General features: G+C 40.5%; 1 protein-coding gene across 2 annotated transcripts in view; it reads left to right on the top strand.

Annotated features, from left to right (window-relative positions):
* The window catches only part of emc2 (ER membrane protein complex subunit 2), a 28,362-nt gene extending 14,064 nt beyond the window's left edge, over positions 1-14,298 (top strand). For both annotated transcript variants that reach the window (XM_020597223.1, XM_020597224.1), the window contains exons 7-11: positions 636-695; positions 3,497-3,578; positions 3,825-3,935; positions 5,508-5,612; positions 13,804-14,298. In XM_020597223.1, coding sequence (XP_020452879.1) covers positions 636-695; positions 3,497-3,578; positions 3,825-3,935; positions 5,508-5,612; positions 13,804-13,890 — 445 coding nt within the window. In that variant the 3' untranslated portion in view covers positions 13,891-14,298. The remainder of the gene's footprint in view (positions 1-635; positions 696-3,496; positions 3,579-3,824; positions 3,936-5,507; positions 5,613-13,803) is intronic.
* The last annotated feature ends 8,498 nt before the right edge of the window (positions 14,299-22,796 follow it).

Raw genomic sequence — 22,796 nt, 5'->3', positions numbered from 1 at the left:
CTTGTGCAGAAAATAATGGAAACCTATTTCCCCTACACTGAAATTGGACTGACATGTCATTGTAATAAGTAATATTGTATTAACGTTTTTACATTGCTCTTAGAAACACATTTCCTGTTTTGAAGTTAAAGGATAATGTCAGTCATTTTCTATTTTAATAGTATTTTCAATACTCCTCATACAGAGATCAAAACCAACAGTGAATTGCCTATACTCACTGTTAATGTCTATCATTCTCAACTTTTTAAGCTTCTGAAGTAAGCAAGAGTCAATTTCACATGCACAAGATCTCCATGTGAGCTCTCTGCTTTGTTTACACTTTCATGGAGATCTTGCACATGTGCAACTAACACTTGCTTTTTTCAGATGCTGTAAAAACCAAACAGTGCAGTGGTATGTTTCATTGATCTGTTTAATTGATTTTTTTTGAGCAACAACAGAGGTCTGTGCCACAGATGAATAAGATAATCCAGGACTGACACACATTAACTGTGAGTAGTGGCAGTTCACTGGTGGTTTTAGTCTCTGTGAGATGTAGAAAATACTGTTAATATAGAAAATGTCTGACCTTATCTTTTAATAACTTGATGTATTTTGCAGTGTTTGAAGAAGAGAATTTATCATTTTGTCTACAGGTTTGTTGGGGACCAAGAAGCGTGGCACGAGTTGTCCGAGCTCTACATCAACGAACATGAGTAAATACATTTGTTTCATTTACAGTCAGCAACAGTATGATTTTAGTATTTGCCAATTTTTTTTATAAAGCATTACATAAATTCAAACGCTCTTTCTTCCAAAATAGCTTTAAAAAAACAAGGGAGAAGTAGATGCAAAACATGGGAAATAAGAAGTATTTTAAGTCTGCAATTGTCTGTTTTACTTAAATACTTAATAGTCAAGCTTCACAAACAACTGATATGAATGTGAGTTAGTTTTTCAGATGTTCATACAAAAGTTGCCTTAGAAACCAGTAATCTGTTTCTAGTAGGGCACCCATATGATTTAGGTGTAGCCGTCAGTTTAACAGGGCTTCCCATTCGAGTGATTGCTTGATCTCCAGAGAGCCGCTGGATGGCCACAATGAAAGGCATGGAGATGCCTACCTCTGCCAAGGTTCTGAATTGAACTCTCTTCATGTTTTTTTGCATAAGAGTAGTTTAATAGGATTTCAATCTTAAACCCCCTGTCCTACATATGAGAGCAGATAAACTCCCTGGCCCCTCACTGATATCTCATCTGCCAAGGAGAATTGCCATACAGACAAGAGAGCATTGTTAGAAAAAGAAAATTTTGTGTCATCGTTTATCTCCCCTTTATTGTCTGGGGCTCAGAAGTTAGTGAAGCAGTGGCTACAATTGAACTATGGTTTTGTATGTGTGTGTGTGCGCACTTATTATATGGTTGCGTGGTTGCTCTGCTACGAAGGCAATGACAGCAGGAATTTTTGGCTACTTATTGGATGTTTCTTGCTTTTGTCTGGGAGGCTTTATTGCTGTAGTAGCCAGAGGAAATCCAGGGGTGAGCGGATTATCTCTCAGCTTATCCCAACACTTGTAATATCACACCATTCACTCCCACAGTCTCTTATCTACAGGCGTGTCAATTTCTTTTCTTTGTTTTCTTTATTTTGGGTTACAAACTCCCTGTTTCCCCTCCTCCTCTTCCGGCTGGTCCAGCATTATCGCCACTCTTTTCCAGAGGGAGAGAGCAGGAGGCAGGGAGAGAGAACACTTGCTGTGAAATTCCCAGGAGTAGGTAGTGGCACTCTAACCCCCCACCCCCTAAGCAAGAGAAAACAGAGACTGATGGAGAAGCAAGGAAGAGAAATAAACTTCTTTACATCACTTCGCAATCCCCTGGAAGCTAAACTAAGTATTGTGGCTCTGCATTGCCATTGTTACGATGGTGGCAGGCATCAGTATTAACACATTAAAAGTGTAATTAATAGCCTCTGAGTTGACTGTTAAGGTGGTGTTTAGACTAGAGATTATTTTTTGTTTCCAAGAGCCACTGTTGTAATCTGCTGTTTGCTTTTTTTCTGATCCAGTTTATGAGACAGTTCAACAAAATTGAGCAGGTCATCCAATATTACAAAATAAATGGCAATTTTTTTAATACATACTTTGCATAGTCTGGATCTCCTTTTTTTTTTTTTTGTGTGTGTAGTCAGAATGTGGTGTTGAAAATGGGAAAAGCCACTGCTGATGTTTATACTAAGCTCTGAAAGAAACAAGTACAATTCTGCAGTCTCACAATATGATGGCTGCAAACTTGCTCCAGCACAGTTTTAAAGAGTGAGCTTAGGAGCAGCCATAGAGAGTAGCTCGTGATGGCTCTGAGGAAGAGTAGAAGAGGTAAGGGTCTTGCTCTAGTGCAAGTTTCTGGTTGATGGCGGCTGGGGTGGGTTCTGTTGCAAGCTGTGGCCACTGCACATCTGAAAGTCTTTATGGAGAGGAAGTGGTAATTGAAAGCAACCCCCAACCTTCCAAGCCCTCTGATCTTCCCTCTACTCAACCTCTTCTCCAATTCATTTTTTTTTTGTCTTTCTCCACCTTCCTTCCCCCTCCTGTACTGTTAATCTTTCACCAGGTTACCATGTTGGACTTTCTGTTTAGGCTGATAGTCTTCCTGTTGTAACAGTTGATATTTGGATTATTTGATTCCAGCAAAAACCCTGGATCTGAGGTTTACCCTCGCAGTGAAATCACTTCGTATCTATCCCAATGTAGAAGCCTGTTGACGCAAGCAGGTTTTTCCTTTTAACTGACAAGGTTCATTCAGAAACACACCAGATCTGAATGCTCGACTACAAAGAATGACAACTTCCAGTCAGTTTAAATTTGTCAATAGATAGCCAAAGTAGTCCTATTTTATGTTGAAGGTCTGCTTCTGCCTTGGTTTGTGTGTTTTGGCTTCTATTTTGTTAGGTGTACAGACATTTTATGGCTTTGTGTTCAGTGATGTACTGTATCTTAGCTCATCTTGGCCTTGTCCCGTGAGGGGAAAACTGTATTAGAAGTGGAGTGGCAGCAGATTAGTGTGAGGTCAACAGCTCAGCAGTCTGCTGCTGAGAAGTGATCTCATCTGAGTATAGACAGAGTGTGCCAGCTCTTACTGTAGTTCTGACCTCAGGAAGGTAGTTAACTACACATTAAAGGCTGGGGGGAAAAAAAAGACGGACAGGATTTGATCCCCAGTTTCCCCAAAGGAGGGCAGATCACCACACTAGATAAGCTTTTACCTTTGCCAGCTGTCTGTATGAGAAACCTTCACTGTAAGCCTGTAAATAAACTTTGTCATGTGGTGCACCTTTACACACCTCTGCAACACAGGCTATCTCATGTAAACTGGACCATGCCCCACGCAGTTCTCAATTCAAATTTTCACCTTCCAGTTTATTGGGCATAGATTTTGTGCTCCACGGTTAAGCAAGCTAAAGGATGACACATCCACAGCTGTATCAATTGGCTCACTGTTTTCCTTGTCATGTCCACAGCTATGGAAAAGCTGCATTTTGTCTGGAGGAGCTGATGATGACCAATCCTCACAATCACTTGTACTGTGAGCAGTACGCTGAGGTAGGTGCCTGCCAGGATGTCCATCATCAAGCATGGAATAAATGTTAGCCCTCTGTGAATGGTGCCTCTCTTTAATACAGAGAGATACAGACACACGCTTAACGTCACTGGGAATATAGGCTCATGAAAAGCGATGTTTGCACAGGGCAGGGTTGTCAGGTATTGCTTATACAGATGTCATGCTGTCATTGCTTGAGCTGCCCTTTAGCACAGCTTATTGGCCATGTTTAATGCCTCCTCACACAGGTGAAGTACACTCAGGGGGGCCTGGAAAACCTGGAGCTGTCCAGAAAGTATTTTGCCCAGGCACTGAGGCTGAACAACAGAAACATGAGGGCATTGTTTGGTTTGTACATGGTGAGTACTGCTTTGCATGAGCAGAAAGTGGAAGAAAGGGAGTGGGAGAAAAACAGTAGACCCTTTTTCGTAACCCTGTGGTTTGTCAAGGTTGAGGCTGGCCACTGTGTGTGTCAGGAAAGACTTTTTTTTTTTTTGGCAGGGGGAGTAAAGAAGGGGCTCTCAGACAGGTCAGCTAACTGCTGACTCAGACGGTGATCTCCAGCACTGGAAAAGTCTGCCCCTCCTGAGTTCTTTATGTTAGTAATAATACCCTTTTGGTTAGATCTTTTTATGTTTATGACTTAAATAAATAAAGTAGTCAAAGTAAAGAGAGAAGCACTACAGAGAGAGAGAGAGAGAGAGAGAGAGAGCAGTACAACTGCTGCAAGCATTTTGTCGCTGGCAATTTATCCAATCAGGTGCCAGTTTGATTGTAGTCTTGGATGGACAGCCTTCTCATCTACATATTTGTTTGAACAGGATGATGTCTGCTAGTGCCAGTGCATCATATTTAAGTATTTAATAGCAGCCCATACCCCATGAAAGCACTCAGAGATGTAGGCAGTGTACGGGAGGAGCAGGGCAGGGTCAAACCGAGACTTCAGTTTTTGTCAGCTCTCCTGTTCGTCTGGAGACAGAGCAGGCCCTGTTCCATGTCCTGACAAGTCGTCTACCAACACCGGGGGCTTTATTGGATACTTCAGGTGGGAGTTTATTCTTTATCAGTCACAGGTCTGTCTTAAAAACATGCTTTGCAGATTGTCAGCTAGTCTCTGTGGTCCAGATCTTGGCAGGTGCAAGAAGTTCAGTGAAAGGGCAGGAAACCTCTCAGCATCTCACAAAATCTGAGTCAGTTTGACAGAAGCCCTGGTAGCACTGACCACATTTGGGTTGTGGGTTAGTTACTCACAACACTTGCATGGGGATTCCCCTCCATAATTGTGCACACTGTCAGGCTTGACATCATTTAAATTGAGGCTTCTCTTGAGCTAAAAAATAGAAATCAAGAAAATGCCTACTAAAAAATACAGAAGCAAAACCATTTTATAAAAACAAACAATGCCAGGTTGATCTGTGTGTAGTTAAAGTTTCAGCGCTGGTAGGGAGTGCTTTGCAGTGCAGGCAGGGTAAGCCCTCTGGTGTTTGCTGTATGGAGATGATGGCAGGAACATGGGAAAGACATGAGATTTGTGGTTCAGAGGGGGAGCTGTCAGGGCAGGCAGAGTGTGATTCACAGGACGCTCCTCTCACTGCATGCTGAGTTTTTTTTTTTTTCCTCGAAGACATACAAGGTCCTTTCATCACTGGGAATCATTGGTGTTGGAGGAATTAGGTCCTGTTAAATTTTATTTATGTATGAAGCATTAAAACAATTTCTTCCCTCCCTATAAATGATTTCTCCTGTGTCATCAGACCAAGGTCTGTTTTTTCTCTTCCTTCTACCACAATGACTAGCGGAGTGGTGGATGTTAAGAGTGGTTGCGCATTCATCTCAATTATGCTTTTATTCCTGTTCCACCAAGTTCTGATATATGAACACCCTTCTCCTGTTCTTGTTTTGCTTCTTTCTCCTGTTGTCTGTTTTCCTAGTCTGCAAGTCACATCGCTGCCAGTCCCAAAGTTAGTGCCAAGGTCAAGAAGGACAATATGAAGTATGCAGCTTGGGCTGCCACTCAGATAAACAGAGCCTATAAGGTAAGTGTCATATAGATGTAGTTTTATGTTGTTTTTTTTATTTCCTTCATACCAGGGTTCCTGCAGATCCTTGAAAAGTCTTCTTACAATTGTTTATATATATGGTATATGCAAATTAAGGAACTATAGCTTTAAGATGAAAACTACCGGGAATGGTTAGCCATCGTAAGTAATGATTTTGAGACACTCTGCAAGATGACCTGAAAATGCTTAAACTTGCAACAATGGGAAATAAAGTGTCCCATATGAATTCAACAAAGCACAGATGCTATACTGGTACCTGAAAAGTTGGCACCAATGTAGTCTTATGTGTCTGCTGCCACTACATCATCAGCTCCTGCTGAGTTAAAGAATATTCAAGTACACCAATATAAACATAATTATATCCAACACGAGTCCTGCAATAAATTCCACTGTCATTAACGTTATAATGTTCAGTTTTTTTGTTACAACTGACTAAGAGGTAGGGGTTGTGGTTTTTTGCAGGTGTTGAATTGCATTGTGTTATACTGAGGGGTGTTTTTATAATCTTGTTTGCCCAATTCATATCAATGTGGGTTGTCAAGTAACAAACCACAGCTTTAGATCAAATTTAATTAAAGCTGCATTGACTATCTTCTTCCTCTAATTTTCAGCCATCAAGGGCAAAGTGAGATTCAAAACAAACTCAAGCAGCCTCCTCGTCACCCCTCCTGCCCTCTCTCTGAAGCTGGGTCATATGTGGTCACAACAACCAGAGACAGTTGTGACAGTCAGGTAGCGCAGCAGTAATAACCGGCTCCAGAACTAATGCAAACGAAATATAGAGCCCACAGAGCCCGTGGTTTTAGGTGGCATTGCAGCGAAATGATGTCAAAGAGGTTTACATTTTAGCGGTATGCATACGTATGTCTAACATTGTTTGTAGCAGATGTATCTGCAGTAGCACAAGTAACTTCTGCAGAGGAATGTTTTTTCCAGGTAATATTAATATAGTACCAATGTTCTGGCCACTATTGCATCAAGTTCAGTGTTACATATTTGACACACAACATTATACGTTAACCATGAGTTGTTTGTGAAATGAGAAATTTTATATTATGCTTTGATAGCGAACAGACTCCACTTTTTTAGTTGTGTTGATGGCGAAAACTTTAACAGCTTTTCACTAAAATGCTACATGGACTGCTGTTATACACAACATAAACTGGACCAAAACTGAGCAAAAATTAACAAAATTACTTAATTTGCTAATCCAGGAAAACACGTTGATTTCTGCCAAAAGGACAACAAAACACCAACGCTGCAGTCATTTGGAATGACTCCAAATTACAACCCGAATAATTCAATTCAGAGGTACTAAATTGAAAAGCTAAAGTTCGCTTGCTAATGATGCTGACATGTACACATTAGCCAGCTACAATACCATCCTGGGTTGTACCTGCACAGGGAGCTTCCATGGTTCGTTTTTGAATTGAGCCAGACTGGTTTGAAAAACACATCTTATAACCTCGGATCAGCGGGGTGTGTGTAAGAAGTGTGGTGTGGATTTTAACAGTGGCCACAGAGGACAAGAAATAAACACAAGGCCTGAAGATAGCAGAGCGGGAAATTTAGTACAGGAGGGAGACAACGCTTCTAGACAACTTTTAACCTGATTTATCCTAATTTGTGATAAAAATTAGTTAATGCGGCTTTAACACCTCTGTAGAAAAGTTTGACAAAAACCAAACATTACAATTTATTTTTAAGTCGGCCTACTAAATTGGCAATTGAATGTATGTTATGTAGATGTTCATAAAAATGTTTGATTACAATGGTCTATTGATGCAAGTTAGCAAAACCAAACATGGTTATTTTTATTATATATGATTCTACATTATCCCACGCATTATGCATACATGGGATACACGATCATATTTGTATTTGATATTTGATCTTTTTTTATGGAAAAATTGCTACACATGTTGCATCTTTGTGAATGTGTGTTCTGCTGCAGAAATTGTTTTTTTTTTTCTCTTTTTAGTTCTTAAAAAGTCTTAAATTAGGTTTTGAAAAGTGTGCAGCAACCCTGTATACATCCAGTACCTCTGTCCTCCACAGAAAAACATCTTTTTGTTTTTCCCCACATCAGCCTTCATTTAGCCAGGCAATGAAAACCACCAATCATCTTATCTTATGACTGTTTTGTTTTGGCTTTCACAGCGTATTTGCACACAATATCCCGATATCTAGAAGTCCCTCTCATTTGCATAGTATGCAAGAAGCATTCACCACAACTAAATGATCCCTGAATGCTCAACGATGCCTATGACTTGTAATGTTATAACAACAACCTCGGTGTCTCATCATTGTGTCTGGTTACATTACTGTTAATGTGTTGACTTAAGGCCACACTGCCTGCTAAAACCATATCCCACACCCTGGCTATTGAGCCACAAGCTGATTCTCTAAGTACAGCAATCACATTAGACTTGTAACAGAGCTTTGTCTAGTTCAGTGCTTCTCAAAGTAGGGTTCAGTGAGTGTCATGTGCCTTTAAACTAATTGTAAGAGGTCTCCAGCAAAATAACAAGCCTAATCTTGGATTTGTGTTATTTCTTCAGTTGCAGTAGACATACAGACTACACCTGTCACAGACGGGTGACAAATTAAAGGAAAATCCTGAATGCTTGACCCCTTTACTATGCGCCTATGGTTTGGATCCACTTGTCTTCTTAGAGGGAAGAGTCACTACTAATCAATACACAGTTGCTCTGAGTGATCACCTTTATCCTATGATGAAAAACGTCTGTCCTGATGGTAGTGGTCTCTTCTGGGAGAACACTGCTTCCATCCGCAGGATAGGAAGGGTTACTAATTGGTTTGAGTATGAAAATATCAGTCATGCTGTGGTCTTCACAGTCACCAGATCTCAGACCAGTTGAACACCTGTGAGATTTTGGAACAACGTTTTAGACACCGTCTCCACCACTTTCATCAGACCACCAGATGAGAGAGTATCTTTTGGAATAATGTTGTTTATTCCTCCAGTATGATTCAGAGACCTGGAGAGTCTATGCCGAGTTGCACTGAAGCTGTTGTGGCCCAAAACCTATCTGAGACATTTCATGATAGTTTTGTCTTAATTTGTCATCTGTCTGTATTTGTATTGTTTAGAGGATTTGAGAGAAAAAAAAAACTGGGACCTTGATATGTTGACCTTTTACGATAGAGAGTAAGAAATTTCAGCAGAAAAAAAAATAGATGAACATGTATGTCTGTATGTATGCCTGCATGTTCATATCCACACATGGATATAGAAGGGAAAAAGTGAGGAGCTGTTTAGATTGTATCACTAAATGGCTCATTGTGTTGTCATGGGGACGTGAGTTTTAAAGTAAAAGAACCCTTATTTGCCATATGGGCCATAAGTGTTGCTTATTTGACCAATGATGGTTAAAACGTGTAATAAGCGGCTCCCTGCTCAGCTTGTGTGGGTCCTGTTTCCCACTGAGCCTCCAAAGACCTCTTCTCACCGCACTCGGCTCTCCGTGTCTTATAGGCACATTTCATGTGTCGAGAGCTCCATTGGAAAAAGTGTGCATGTTGGTAACATTGTGGTGAAAAGCTATTCTCTTTTGGACCACTTGTAGAGGTGTCATGGAAGAACTCTAAGCTTTCACATGTTCCCTTTAGGTTTGAGTTAAAGTTTAATGAACTGTCATGATTGAAGAGGTACAGCTTGTTTTGTAGAGGTTCATACTTAATGTACAGAGATGGATTGTCTTAATAAATGGAAAAATGTGGGGGTTTAGTCAACAAAATGAGTCAATCAAATGTCACCATTAGTGAGAATCCACATTATCCGTGTACTTGCTGACCCTGCTTTTTTGTCTTAGGACGGTGACTATCTCAAAGGTCTAACTTTTAACCATAAGTCACAGGCTTGGGAGAGGGAGGAGGTGTTAGCAAAAAAATAAAAAATAAATAAATAAATAAACCCAAAAGCAAACAAACAAAAAACCCATGCTTTTGGAGTGAACTGTGTCCAAATATCTGAAAAACTTAAAGGCTCAGAGATGACAAGCTTGGCTATGGAATCGAAGTGTTGCCAGCCAGGTTACACCATAATCCTATTTTCTGTGGTCATTTTACACTAAATACCCTTTATATTTCAAACTAGTTATTAATCCATTTTGAGCAGTTGCCAGGCTGTGTGACAGTACATCGAATAAGTTTGGAAACAGACCTATTATAACATTACTTTTGGATTTGACCTGAAGCATATTTCAAGGATCAGACAGCAGTACAACTATCTTAAATATTTTGATTTCTAAGCAGGTGTGTGGGTTTACACACAGACGGGGAACAGACAGCTCCTTTTGGTGATGTTGAGAGTAATGTATGGAATACCTGATTCTTACACAAATACTGTCTTACATACTGTACATCTTTGGCCCCTTTTATACTGTTCAATCCAGGTTTATTGTGCCAGTTTTCCACCACTGTGTATAAAACATTCCATGCCAACGTAATGGGGTCAGTGTTCAGTGTAGACCCTCCTTTTTTTCTGCCACAAGAGGTTGTAAAATTTGGCCCAACCATTCCTGTGTAAAAGGGGGATTTTTTGTGTTGGTGGGGGTCGTTCCTGCCAAGCACTGGCAGGGGATTTAAATTTTACCACTGCTCACAAGAAACAGGATCATCACCATAATCATTAAAATGTTGCATAGCTTTGAGGACGAACCATGTCATAAATATGTAGGATGTGCAAATGCACGTGCCAACTCTGTTCATCTGCCTTTGTTGATTTGATTGCAGCGATGTTAACGGTATGCTTTGCATTTCTGATGTGTGGGTTATGTGTCACACTGGACACATGCTAAACACCACTACTCACTTTATGGTGAGTAGAGCTGGGATTTCATCTCGGTGTACTGCACATGTGCAGTAGGTACTAGAGTATGTATAAGCAAGCCTGGCACCATGTGCATGTGCCTTTGTAGATATTTATCTATGTATGTATGCTGTGTAAGATGCGTTAAATGGTGAAGTGCAAGGTTTCCTGCTTTATTTTTCTGCTCCCCACCTCCAGTTAAGAGTTCTGAGATGTCTTTTAAAGGGAGCAGTGGGTGTGGGATTTAACCAGGCAGCTGCAGGCTGCTGTGGGCTTGTGCTAGCTGATTGATGGCCCTTTTAAAGAGTAGCTCATGTCAGTTGTCCACTTTTATTAGGTCCCAGGTACCTGGTGATTGTCATACCTCCAGTGTGAGGAAGAGGTGCGTTGGTGAGTGCAAGTGGAAGCAGATGTCAGTTGGAGGTCATGACTGACTGGGGGCCTCTTTTTTTTTCTATATTGTAATTATATTGGTAGGGTTGGCTGACATGTAGAAGACCTGGAAATATGGGGGTTGTAGGTGCAGTGGTGTTTAAAGCAGCCCTACATGGCATGTCCTCCTGCCCTAACTCTCAAACAGATTATCTGATTAGCTCCTCTGTCACGGACCACAGGCTTCCCCTGCGTCATGACTCTATTATCAGATGCTCTAAATAGATGTGGAGCTGTCTGGTCTGCTCCTGCTGTTGTAGAACAGGATAGGAGTTAATGTGGTGGTCTCACCTCAGGCTGAGGAGATAATTGACTACTGGGCCAGGGGTAATGGTGCATTAGGCAGCAAGGCAATGAAATGCACTGATCATTATAACTACCCCACCACACACACACAAACACACACACACACACACACCCTGAATCTAGAAGAATGAGTCACCCTTGAGAATTTCTTGGCCGGTTGCCCACCTTAGCCAACTGCCCTCTTGAAGTTGGAGTTTGGCTGAAACTTTTAATCATGGAAATCCATCCAGGCTAGGTTTAGGCTATAGTCGGTTCTTACAGGTTGAATGAAGGTGAAAAATGTCACAGCATTAAAGGCAGCGTTTCAGATTAACTTGAATGTTTCTGATACCTCATGCTTTGATTTCACTACCTTGCAGAGGCAAAATCCTATTTCTGCTCCATGTATGTTTGATTATGATGCTTACTAGTAGATTTTCATATGTTAGTAATACAAAACATATGTGCTGCATGATGAGACTTCTCAGTTATCAACTGCATGTAACGTTTAATCCAAGCAGCACTGGTTATCAAGTGCAGCATACACAGTTTTAATGCAGGATTCTGTTCCTTGTGCGACTTGCTCCGTGCTCAGACTAGTTTGACTCAACAGATGGGTAACTTCTTTCCATGACTCACAGAATATTACCAACATTAGAAACTAAGTGAACAAAGCCTTTGCCGCCCACATTCACAACCTTTCATGTTAACAAAGCTGAAGTTCACATTCTTTAGTTACAAACTGATCTATTTACTGAAAAATGAGCATGTTCAATGAGCGATGCTTTTTTTTTTTTTTTTTTTAGTGTGTTCATGTACGACACTGACAGTGGATATGTGTGTTTGCTTGAGCTTCTGTGTCCAGAGTCTCATCTCTCACCTTGGAGGACATGCAGAATGTGCTCTGTTGTCCAGAGGCACCACTGCGATGTCACTGATACAGTATCCCCTGCCTGTGTTTGACTCAGAACAATTGTGTTTTCATAATGATTTCCTTAAAAGGACCATGCGATGCTGTTGCCCCCAGCCTGTCCCATTGCTGTTCAGCTGTATTGACATGCTGTTGTCTTTCTGTCAGCCTTAACAGCTAAATCTCCTTGAGAGTTTACTTACACAGGTTTTGAAATTGCAATAGGGGCTTTAATGTGTAAATTTTGAACTTCGTTGTCAATTTTCTAGATTTCTAGATTGTCATATTTGTGTCTAGTGCATTACCCCTGCCAGCTGGGAGGTTGGATAAAAGTTTTTCATTTGTTGTTTTTTCCAGCTTTTACCTTTATCAGGTAAAGTAAAATCTGTAATTCTAAAATACTGGCATGTTTTAACTAATGAAGAAAGACTTGGTCATTTGTCTAGGCATCCTCCTCTTTTTGCATATAAGAGTGGTGAAACATTTTAAATATATACTAGTTTCTTCAGAAGTCATTTCAAAGTTGATAATCAGAATTCTTCATGTTATTCATGGGCTCAGTGCAGCAATGAAACCTGCACTAAAGAATTCAGGTGTCTCTTTTCAAATAACATGTTTAAAGGAGGCAGCTCTCCTCTTTCAAAGTTATCCAAGATTCCATGGCTACCAGAACCCGCACAGATTCAGTGAGGTTAAGGTTTGCTGGATGTTCTGTGTTTGTTGGTCAGTGTGAGCATGCTAACACTTTGGCCTTTGGATTGTAGACATACTGTATAGCTAAACGACATCACCATGTTAACATTGTCAGAGTGAGCATGTTAGCCTGCTGCTATTAGCACTTAGCCTAAAGCATTGTGTTGCCTAAGTACACCCTCAGTCACTAGCACTGCTGTAGAGCGTTTTTCTTTTTTTAATTGCTCTTAATGTAGCTATAATTGTCATCTCACTGCACACACTGAAGCTTGCCGAGGTGTGTGCACATATAGTCACTATAATGGAAAATGAGTAAAACTTGTCATTTTTGCTTGCACCACTTACTGTATTGTATACTATTAAGTTCTGTTGGCAAAATATCATAAAGATGAATGGTTCTATTATTGTGGGTGAGATGAGGTTAATTGGACAGATCCATTATTCTTGGTCTCCGGCCTAAGGTTAAGAAAGTTGTTTCTTTTTGGTACATTTTGAGGGGTTGCCTTGTCTTTTGCAAGGTTTAATTGGGCAGAAAAAAAGTGTCCCTGTTTACTCACACATGAGTAATCTTGTATGTGTTTGTGGATTATAATTCGCAGCACTTCCTGTGAAACCCCACGGACACTGCTGAAATTAGAGCAGTTATGTACTCCTGTACTAGAGGCCATGGAAGTGGACCAATGTGGACATCCCGTCTCCAAGCACACACACAGAATAAAAGTTGCACTTATGCAACAGTTTATGGGGGGAAATCCCTCAAATTAGAGGTATTATTTTTCTTTGCATGACCTGTTTACCAATTCTGTCTAATGGCCACCATTGTCTTGGATTAATGCTGCTGCAGCAGCAGATGTCGTGAGGTTTGGTGTAGGGTGGATAAGATTATCACTGCCTCTCTGTGGCTGTGTCCAGGCGTGTTTGGCTCTCGATTACTTTAGTTGGCAGAGAGAACTAATAGACTGTTCTCTTTTCCTCTCCCCTCCTCTCTTTTGCTCTCTGTGTCTGACATGCAGCTGGCTGGTCGTGGGACCAAGGAGAACAAATGCTCCATGAAGGCAGTGGAAGAGATGCTGGAATCTATGCAGATCACCATGTCCTAAGTTCCCTTGTTTGCACCTTTTCTTCCTCGCTCCTCTTCAGACCTGGAGCAACATGGCAGATCAGACAGCTTTGTAATGTGACCACACAACTTAACTTATACAATGAGTACAAATTCCTCCAGACTGGACTGTACCATGTTCCCCTGTCTCGTATTCTTTTTCTTTTCACCTCGAACTTATATCACCAATTTCCACATGCACATCAAGGTTATAACCATGTGACCGGGACAGATAATATGCTGTACAGTAAATACTATTTATAGACACTGTGGAGAATCCCACTTGTTGGCACTGAGGTCCTTTAAAGTTTCTGTACTAACTATAAATGGAACATCATTATCTAATAAAAGTTTTTTTGTTAATTTGTCAGATTTATCAAAGATCTTAATAAAAATACTGTAGCACTGATTGCTGAGTTGAAAAGAAATTGTTTTTCATGAGTGTAACCATGTTGGAGCAGGTTTTTTTTCTTTCTAAGGATTCAGTGTTAACACATTTGAACTGAAGAAGAAGCAAGGATAAGAGAGGTTTGTCATAATGCAGGCAGCAGCAACAACAGGGGCCTCTTCGTTCCCAGTGTTTCCAGCTGGGGAATCCTGCCTTTCAATTACCCTGGAGTGCAGCTGAACCAACTTGCATGCTAAAAAACACCTCCGTCATTTCACTTTAAAAAGCAGCACAGAATGCTGCCAGTAATTAGCACACCACAAATGTGAAAGAAAAAAAAATACTATGCATGAACCTGGAAACATTCATGAGCAGGAAAGAAAGACATCTTAGTGCTGTGAAATACACTGTTCACTTGTTTCTGTAATTGTTGAACTGAATGGATCCAAATAATCATAAGTTGTTGCTCACCCATGCAGGGTCAGCCATTATTTCCATTTATTTTGTTTATTAACTCATGGCAATTGTCTCATAATTTTGCTCTTCGTCTCATGGAAAACCTGATTGTTAAGTTTATGGTCTTTTTGGAAAGTTTTTAAATGGAGAGGGGTCACCAGCTCAAAGCCCGGAGCATGGAAAGCCATTTTCTCCAGTTTTTAATACTCTAGCCTTGGTCAGTGAATGAATGTGTCTGCATTTGATTTGCCTACCCAGTCTGGTGGAACCAATGAAAGCCAGTGGACGTTTGAGCATAAACTGTCTTGACTTTTTTTTTTTTTTTTTTTTACAGAAAAGGGGCTGAAGCTTAATGAAACTCTTTTTGAAGAGTTACAGGCTGAAAGCTGTTTGATTTGAACCAGTGATTTGTTTTTGTTGCAGCTCCCATATAAAGATTGCTGCACTTGCAACGGTCATTTATGAACTCGTAAAAGAGGAATGAAGGTTGCCAGTTTGACGGGTCATCATTATGAGCTATTGCTCTCCAGTGCCAACCATACTGAGGCAATGGTGCCCTCTGTAGTCTGGATGAAGTACTCTGAATGTAGTTAAAATCTTTGTATCCAGCAATGAGTGACAGCATGCAGATGGAAGTAGACTTCAACTGTTGTGCACTAAATTAAACCAGAATGTAATGTTATTTCCAACCTGTCTTCAAATCTTTAGCCGTGCTTTCCAAACATATCCTTGTAGAGTCAAGAAAAATAGCATCCTGACCCCTGATTGTATTATAGTCTTAATACAGTACATCAAAGCATCACTTCTCATTTCACTATTTCAAAACATTTCCAGCTCCTGACAGCCTTCCCAGCCTTTGTCCTAGAAGTCCAGAGCCTATGAACATCTTTCAAGTCCGTACCTGGATAGTAGTACTGATCCAAAAGACAGAAAAGTGAACACAGAACCCTCTAATCCTGCTAAACCTGCTGGCTCAATCTAGTGTGTGTAGGGGATTCCCTATTAGTGTTGCCCATAATCCTGGATTCCCTGAGAAATTAGCCCCCGTAGAGGATTTGCTTATCCTTAGCCGCTCTACAGCAGGCAGGTTAGCTGAACAGCATGAGTCCTGGGATGATAAGCTTGTACCAGCATAGCTGTGCCTGCTGAGCCTAGTAATCAAAGACAGGGTGATGACAGTGATTTACACCTGTTCAAGATTTGCACTGACAGGTAAATGAAATTTCCTCTTTACTAATATACTGTAAGAGGTCTTTGTGTTCAGGTGTGACCTCTTGGTAACTAATTTTTAGATTGAAGTCATAGGACACATCCATATGACTTTTGACACAATCTAGATGTTTCCTGGTAAACCAGCTGATTATCAAATAAATGTCATTTCCACAATAGATGCTCCTGAAGGGCTGCTGCTGCTGCTGCTGCTGCTTCTAAACAGAGTTTGAAGGAGATAAAAGTGGAGGTAGAAAAGAGACAATTCAGTGACAGTCAAACAAATGGTGAAGGAACGAGACAGTAAAGACCTGCAGGGCAAAGGGAGAAGGTAACTATATAATGATCCAAGCAGTGTAGGTTGCCCAAGGTGAGGGAGTGAAGGGAAAGGGAGAGCGGGGCTCCAGATAGCCCATCCATCTCTGTCTCTTTTACAGGGGAGAGGCTGGGAGTGCTAAAGATGGATGAGGCATGCAGTGCTAAATCCTGCCCTGTCCAGTCACCCAACAGGACCTGGTGATGAAATAGTGTTTTGGCTATGAGCAGAGACGTCCTGACCCACACCCGTTATTTTCTGGGAATGGAGATGCAGGAGAATCAGAGAGTTGCATTCGTGCGGATTAGTCAAAGAACACCTGAAATACAACGCCACCATGCATTTGTCTTTCTGCCTAACAAATTCACAACAATCTGAAGCTGTACACTTCCAAGCGTTTGATCCATTTCTTTTAGCTGTGAATATTAACATATGTACACTGCAAAAATAAAAGCAGCACAATGTTTTTTTTTGGTTTATTTGCATAATTTGCTTGGCTTGTCATGTTAAATTTACTGTTTTCATGGTAGGATTCAGTTTGTAGAAAATAATGTTTGACAAAGTAGTTTTTTTTTCCCCTTGGACACCTTGCAAAGAGTTAACCACATTTTATTTATCTAAACAGTTTTACTCCATCCTAATGAGGAGGTGATCAACCTTTTGGAAAGGGGGGGATTTACAGTATTCTAAATAATAAAATGCAAACATTGCAAGCTCTAAAGTCATCCAGCAAAGTAATTTTTTTTTTTTTGTCCTTCTGATCACTGTACAATATCCTTGTTGATTCTGTCTTATTTTCCCCCTACACAGTTGCACCAGCATGAATACAAACTTTTTTTTTCTCTCCAAGGGCATTGGTGCTGGGAAATAATTTTCTCTCAAGGCAAGACAGCATCCCTGAGTACGTGTTGTTTGGGTGTGTGTTAGAACTTGTGAGAGAGGGAGAGAATGTGCGGTTATGAAAGTGTGATTATGAATGTGCATACAATGTGCAGGCATGCCTTTGTGTCAGCTTGAATTTGTCTGCGCTCAGTGAGTGAGACTGTGTGTGAGTGTAGTAATTTCAGCAATACGAAGAGCTTTTGCCTGTGGAATTGAAACTATTGGCTTGAGGCGGTGCTTGTATTCCAAAGCGTTTTGACCAGGAGGCTCCAGACTTCGATCGTCTTCCAGAGGATATTGTGCAGCCTCCGCAGGCCCTTCTTGTTGTTGCTCAGGCTTTTCAGCTCCACACTCTTTGACAGAGGCTTTGGCCTGTGCACATGTCAAGGTTGCATCCTGTCTGCAAATGTTGTCACAACAGAGGACGTGTCAAATCAGAGAGGGGCAAGTTGCTGGCTCAGATAGACAGTTGTTCTTTCCAGTCCAGGCTTCCCAAACCACAAATCCCCTCTCGGTGGGTCCTCTCGGCCAGAATGCAGGGCTTACCCCACACAGGGCCTGATTGCAAAAAGGAGGGAAAACCAGAATTGGCTACTGATTGAGTTTCCTGGGTGAATGTTAATGTCAACCACAGAGGGATATTTTATACCCTGAGAGAGATGTAACGGAGACTGGGACTAGGTGCAAGTAGGGGAGGTTTGGGGTTGTACAGACAAAGCTTTACATGACTTTATGAAGACAAGTTATAACATGTTCTTTTATTCCAAAGGCACTGTGAACTATTTTATCCATGTCTACACTGACACAATACCATCCAGGAAAGATAAACACTATTTTACTATGATGCTGGAATTAAAGGAATTCCACAGTGCTGTGCCAAACCTCATTCCAACTGGGAACAATGGGCAGATGTTCTTCCACATTTAGCTTTGATGTGAAAACACTTTGGATTATAATTACCCATATATCATGCTGCCAATGGTGGAATGTAACTACATTTGTATGTACTTATACTGTACTTGAGTATTTCCATACTACCTTACTACATACAACTTTAGACTTCTTATCTTCATTTTTATTTTACATTAAGCGACATTTATAGTAACTAGTTTTCAGGTATTTCATCCAAAACATTTGATCCGCTTACAAAATCTGACACAGAAGCTGCAACCATGACATCACATTCAGTCTAGACTCTGTAGCATCTGTAACTCACTGCAGTCTCTCTGCATTTCTTTTATCAGTCTGTGTTCCTGGCTTTTATTTTATTGTTCCAAGACAAATCAGTATCCACTTGCTTAACGGATTGAAATGCCAAGTGCCTGCTCAAGGGGGATTTGTTGGGTTTTTCTCTACGTAAAGTGCCTTGAGATGGTTTTTGTTATGATTTGGCACTTTACAAATAAAAATGCTCATGAGTTTAACTGAAGTTAACTGATTACTTTGTGAACGCAACATAAATTACATCCCCCATTAAAGAAGATTACAAGTGGCCATTGTGTCAAAAGTTAACTGGCTGCTAGGTGTTGCTTCATATTTAGTTTACAGATGTGAGAGTGGTGCTAATCTCCTCAGCTAACACTGCAAAAACCACATATTTTCCAAAATGTGAAAATATTGCTTTAAAAACAAGTTCTATCTCATAAAGCTGCCACATTAAAACTTAAACCTGCTGCTTGCATGTGTCAGTAATGATAATGCAATAATATTGTTTGCTGTGAAAATCAAACATTTCTTCTGCATTATGTGTACTTTGACTTTTAATACATTAAGTACATTTAGCAGAGGGGGGTGGCATGGTGGCACAGTGGTTAGCACTGTCACCTGACAGCGAGAGTGTTCCTGCTTCAAACTGATCGAGGACTTTAATTGTGGAGTTGTCCTCCCCTTGCCTGTGTGGGATTACTGTGGCTTCCTCTTAAAGACCTGCAGGTCAGGTGGGGTGACTGGACACTAAATAGCCCACAGGGTTGTGTCAGGAATGGAATCCAGTATAAAAACTTTGCTTTCTTATACAAATGTGATATAACAAAAAATTTAGAGCTTTATAGATGCATGTAGGTGATTTTTTACCATTTGACAGAAAGGCTAGTTGTTTCTGTTTTGTTGTTTGTTTTGTTTTGTTTTGTTTTTGTTCTTTGTCCTGAGCTGTGATAAGCAAACAGCCGGTTGCTTGCTATGGCCTTCCTGTATACCTAACAAACAGATGGGAGTGTGGCATCAGTTTTCTCATCTAACACTCCACCAGAAAGTGAAAGTCTATTTCCAAAAATGTCAAAGTATTCCTTCAAATAAATCATCGCAATACATTTTCCACCACTATGCTGTTAGATCTTGACTCATCATTCCTCTATCTGTTTCAGTATGAGGCTCGAGGCTAAGTTACTCTGTTTAATTCCAAAACATTTTGCTCTAATTCCAACAGCATGCTTTTCTCTGTTATTAATTACATCCATATGTGCTCATAAGAGCTATGACCACGCATGATTTAATTTATCAGTTGGCTGGTTCTTCTATCCTCATGGTAGCCATTTGTCTCCTCTGCTGTGCTTGGGATGGTTGGTCGCTTTCCCCAACTATGATAAGTAGCAAACATGGTGGGGTTTAAAAACAAAGTGATCCCCAGTGACAAGGACTAACTCAGCCTGGTGTAAATTATGGCATTGGTGAGAGATTCAAGCCTCTGTCTGCGAGATGTTCGATGTGGTCTGCTGACTTGCTTTGACTGTCTTCACTTCCCCACTCTTCACTTGCCGTCTCATTCTGCAGCATAGTAAACTTAGTATATTGCAGCTTTTCTCACATATATCCATTCAAGACCCATGACTCTCCTTCCCTGTGACATGACATGTAATAGACACACTAACATGCAGTACACCCTCTGTTGTGGAAGATAAGGGGGGATTGTCAAGTAGCCTTTTAAGATGGATGGGAATGAACTCTACCATGTTATTGCCATGTACAATTTTATGTGCGGTCACATACACACACATGCATCAGTAGATACCCATGTCATACACACACATTCTCATCAGAGTAAACTTGGCAGTCTAGCGATGCTACCATCTGCTTGTGGGGAGAAGGATATGGCAGGCGGATGACCACAGACAGCCTAGGTAATAGTGATGGGTTCCACTCAGTCTCTATCTCCCAGACAGCAGTTTGGACTTTATACAACATGAACCACGGCACAACGACAAAGTGCTTCTCCAGCTTGTTGGCAGCTACTGCCACATTTCTCAGACATTTACGTAGTTTTGCGTAAACCAAACAGAATCTCTTATTCATACAGTTCTTACCCATGTAAATTTTGGAGTGACTTTCCACTAACAATTCCAGGTAGGGATTTTTTAATAAGTGCAAATTGGGGAGTTCTGCCTCTGGAGGATTCTTTGCTTTTGGACACACAAACTAAGGAACAGAAACAAAGAGAGACAACACTTGAAATTATGAGGGATAGCCTACAAACTTAGAAAAACAAAATAAGAGAACTCACTTTATGACTTGGGTCATCAACAAAATTTATAGTTGGAATCTCTGCCAAAGCCTAGGCTACCAATCCATTACCTTTGGCAGCATTTGAATGGACACTTTGTTCATCTAGACGGTGGACAGAAAATATTTAATTACGCATTTCTTATTTTGCAGGAACACCAGAATATCCAGATATTCATACAACCACTAATGATACTTGTTAAATCTGAGTTTAAGTGATCACATTAAAGTTAGAGGCATTCATCCAACATCATGCTTCTTCAATCTAATATACAATAGGTGTACATTCTCACATATCAATCATTACATTTTCTACATTAAACGACACAGTTGATCAGCTAAATTGCAGTTATCCCCATGACCTTAGCTCAGCATTAGTTGTGGTTAAAATTTGCAGGTTTGTCTTCGGTTTCAGAGAGAGTTGAACCAAAAGACTAATTTCACCCCATGTTTCTCTTAGGTCAAAGTGGGATCTTTCACATAAAAACACATTTTGCAGGTGCTGCATGGAGGATTTCCACAGTTTGTCTTCTTGCATTTGATGGTAACACATCTGACATTACAGATTGTAATGCACTTTTCAAAAGCATTAAGCATTACAGTCAGTATTAGCAGTGATCCACTTTGTCCATTCTTAATTATTAATCAGTTATACATCAAAAGCAGCACAGAGAAGGAATAAATACATATAGCATGGAGGCAGAAAAGTGAGCTCATTGTTCAGCTGTACTGCTGCAACTACGTATACTGTTTTGGTTTATGCTCACTGATCTCATGTCATCTTTGCTTTAGGCTGTTGTTTGACTTTTCAGCTAAAAACTTTACCTACCTGCGCAGTGCCCAGTGCAGACAAAGGTAGCAACTAGCTGGTGAGCACAGAAGAGCAATGAACATAAAACATTAGTGATGTCAGGGTTTTTGACTTGAGGTCCCAGATGCAGACACAGGACAAGGTTATAGCGACAAGAATCCAAGGTTTTAATAATGTCTATGCTGGAAGAACCAGGATAACAGAAGAACACAGGCAGACAGTGGTGAGTATATTGACAGGTGATATGACTAAAGAAAGACACAAAGCAGGACAAAGGCAAACTCAGAGAAACTTACTGATGTAAATCCTAAGGCAAGCTTGGAACAACACAACAGGCCAAACACTGGAGCAAGGGAATACAACAATACAGGTACTAAAGCTGGCACAGGATGATATAGTACAGTAATACTGGTAAGATGGCTCACTCAGGTAACACAAATAGGAGAGATGGAAAATAAAGAGGGAATAACAAGATTGGTAATATGCATGCAGCAGACAGAAAAACAGACTCAGAGCAACTAAAGCCCAAGAACAAAGAGACTAGCAGCCAACAAATTACAAAGCGATGACCAGACCAACAGGGAAAACAAGCGTATGTAAATGTGAATGTCTAGGCAAGCAAAGAAAGAAAGCAGGGTTGAGTCAGAGTGGAGAAACATATGTGGACATGGACAATATGCGCTGGAAAGACTTTTGAGAGGACTTGTCAGTTGACAATCTAGCAGTGAGTGGAAGCACACAGGTGGCTAATGTCCTCGCTGGTTGGTATCGATATTGTACAAAAAGCAAAGAGTAGAGGGGAAAAAAAGTATAAATTCATTTATTCTTTTTTTCTTCCCATGTAATCTTCTCCTGGTGGCAACGGGGCATACTCCTAGGTTGAGAAACACTGAACTAACCTACCTAACTGTATATAAAGTAAATTAACTCCACTTCAGACAGCTACAACATTATGCTGCATATGCATTAATGCTTTACTAATTTCACATATAATTTGTCAGTCATGGAGAGTATTTTTCTAGAGAACAAGAACTTTTACTTTTCATACTTTCAGTACATTTTGCTGATTATCCTTTTTACTTTATTTGAGTAGGCTTATGAATGCAAGACTTGTTATGGGACATTTTTGCATTGTTCTGTTTGTGCTGGAATGTAATTAGCAGATCTGAGTATTTCTTCCACCACAAAATAACAGTATAAAGGTTCAAGGCCATCTTGTCAAGTAATACTATCATACATGCTTTAGATAGAATTACCTAAATGACATCAGTCTGAATACTGTAGCTATATATCAGCACATCTAGAGGAGCATCAACAACACCACCACAGCAAACTGAAAGAGGAGATCAG

This window comes from Monopterus albus, unplaced genomic scaffold, assembly GCF_001952655.1.
Source record: "Monopterus albus unplaced genomic scaffold, M_albus_1.0 scaffold33.1, whole genome shotgun sequence".
NCBI classification, from domain to species: domain Eukaryota; kingdom Metazoa; phylum Chordata; class Actinopteri; order Synbranchiformes; family Synbranchidae; genus Monopterus; species Monopterus albus.
Note: the sequence above shows the minus strand (reverse complement) of the source record. Positions and strands in the feature narration are given on the sequence as shown.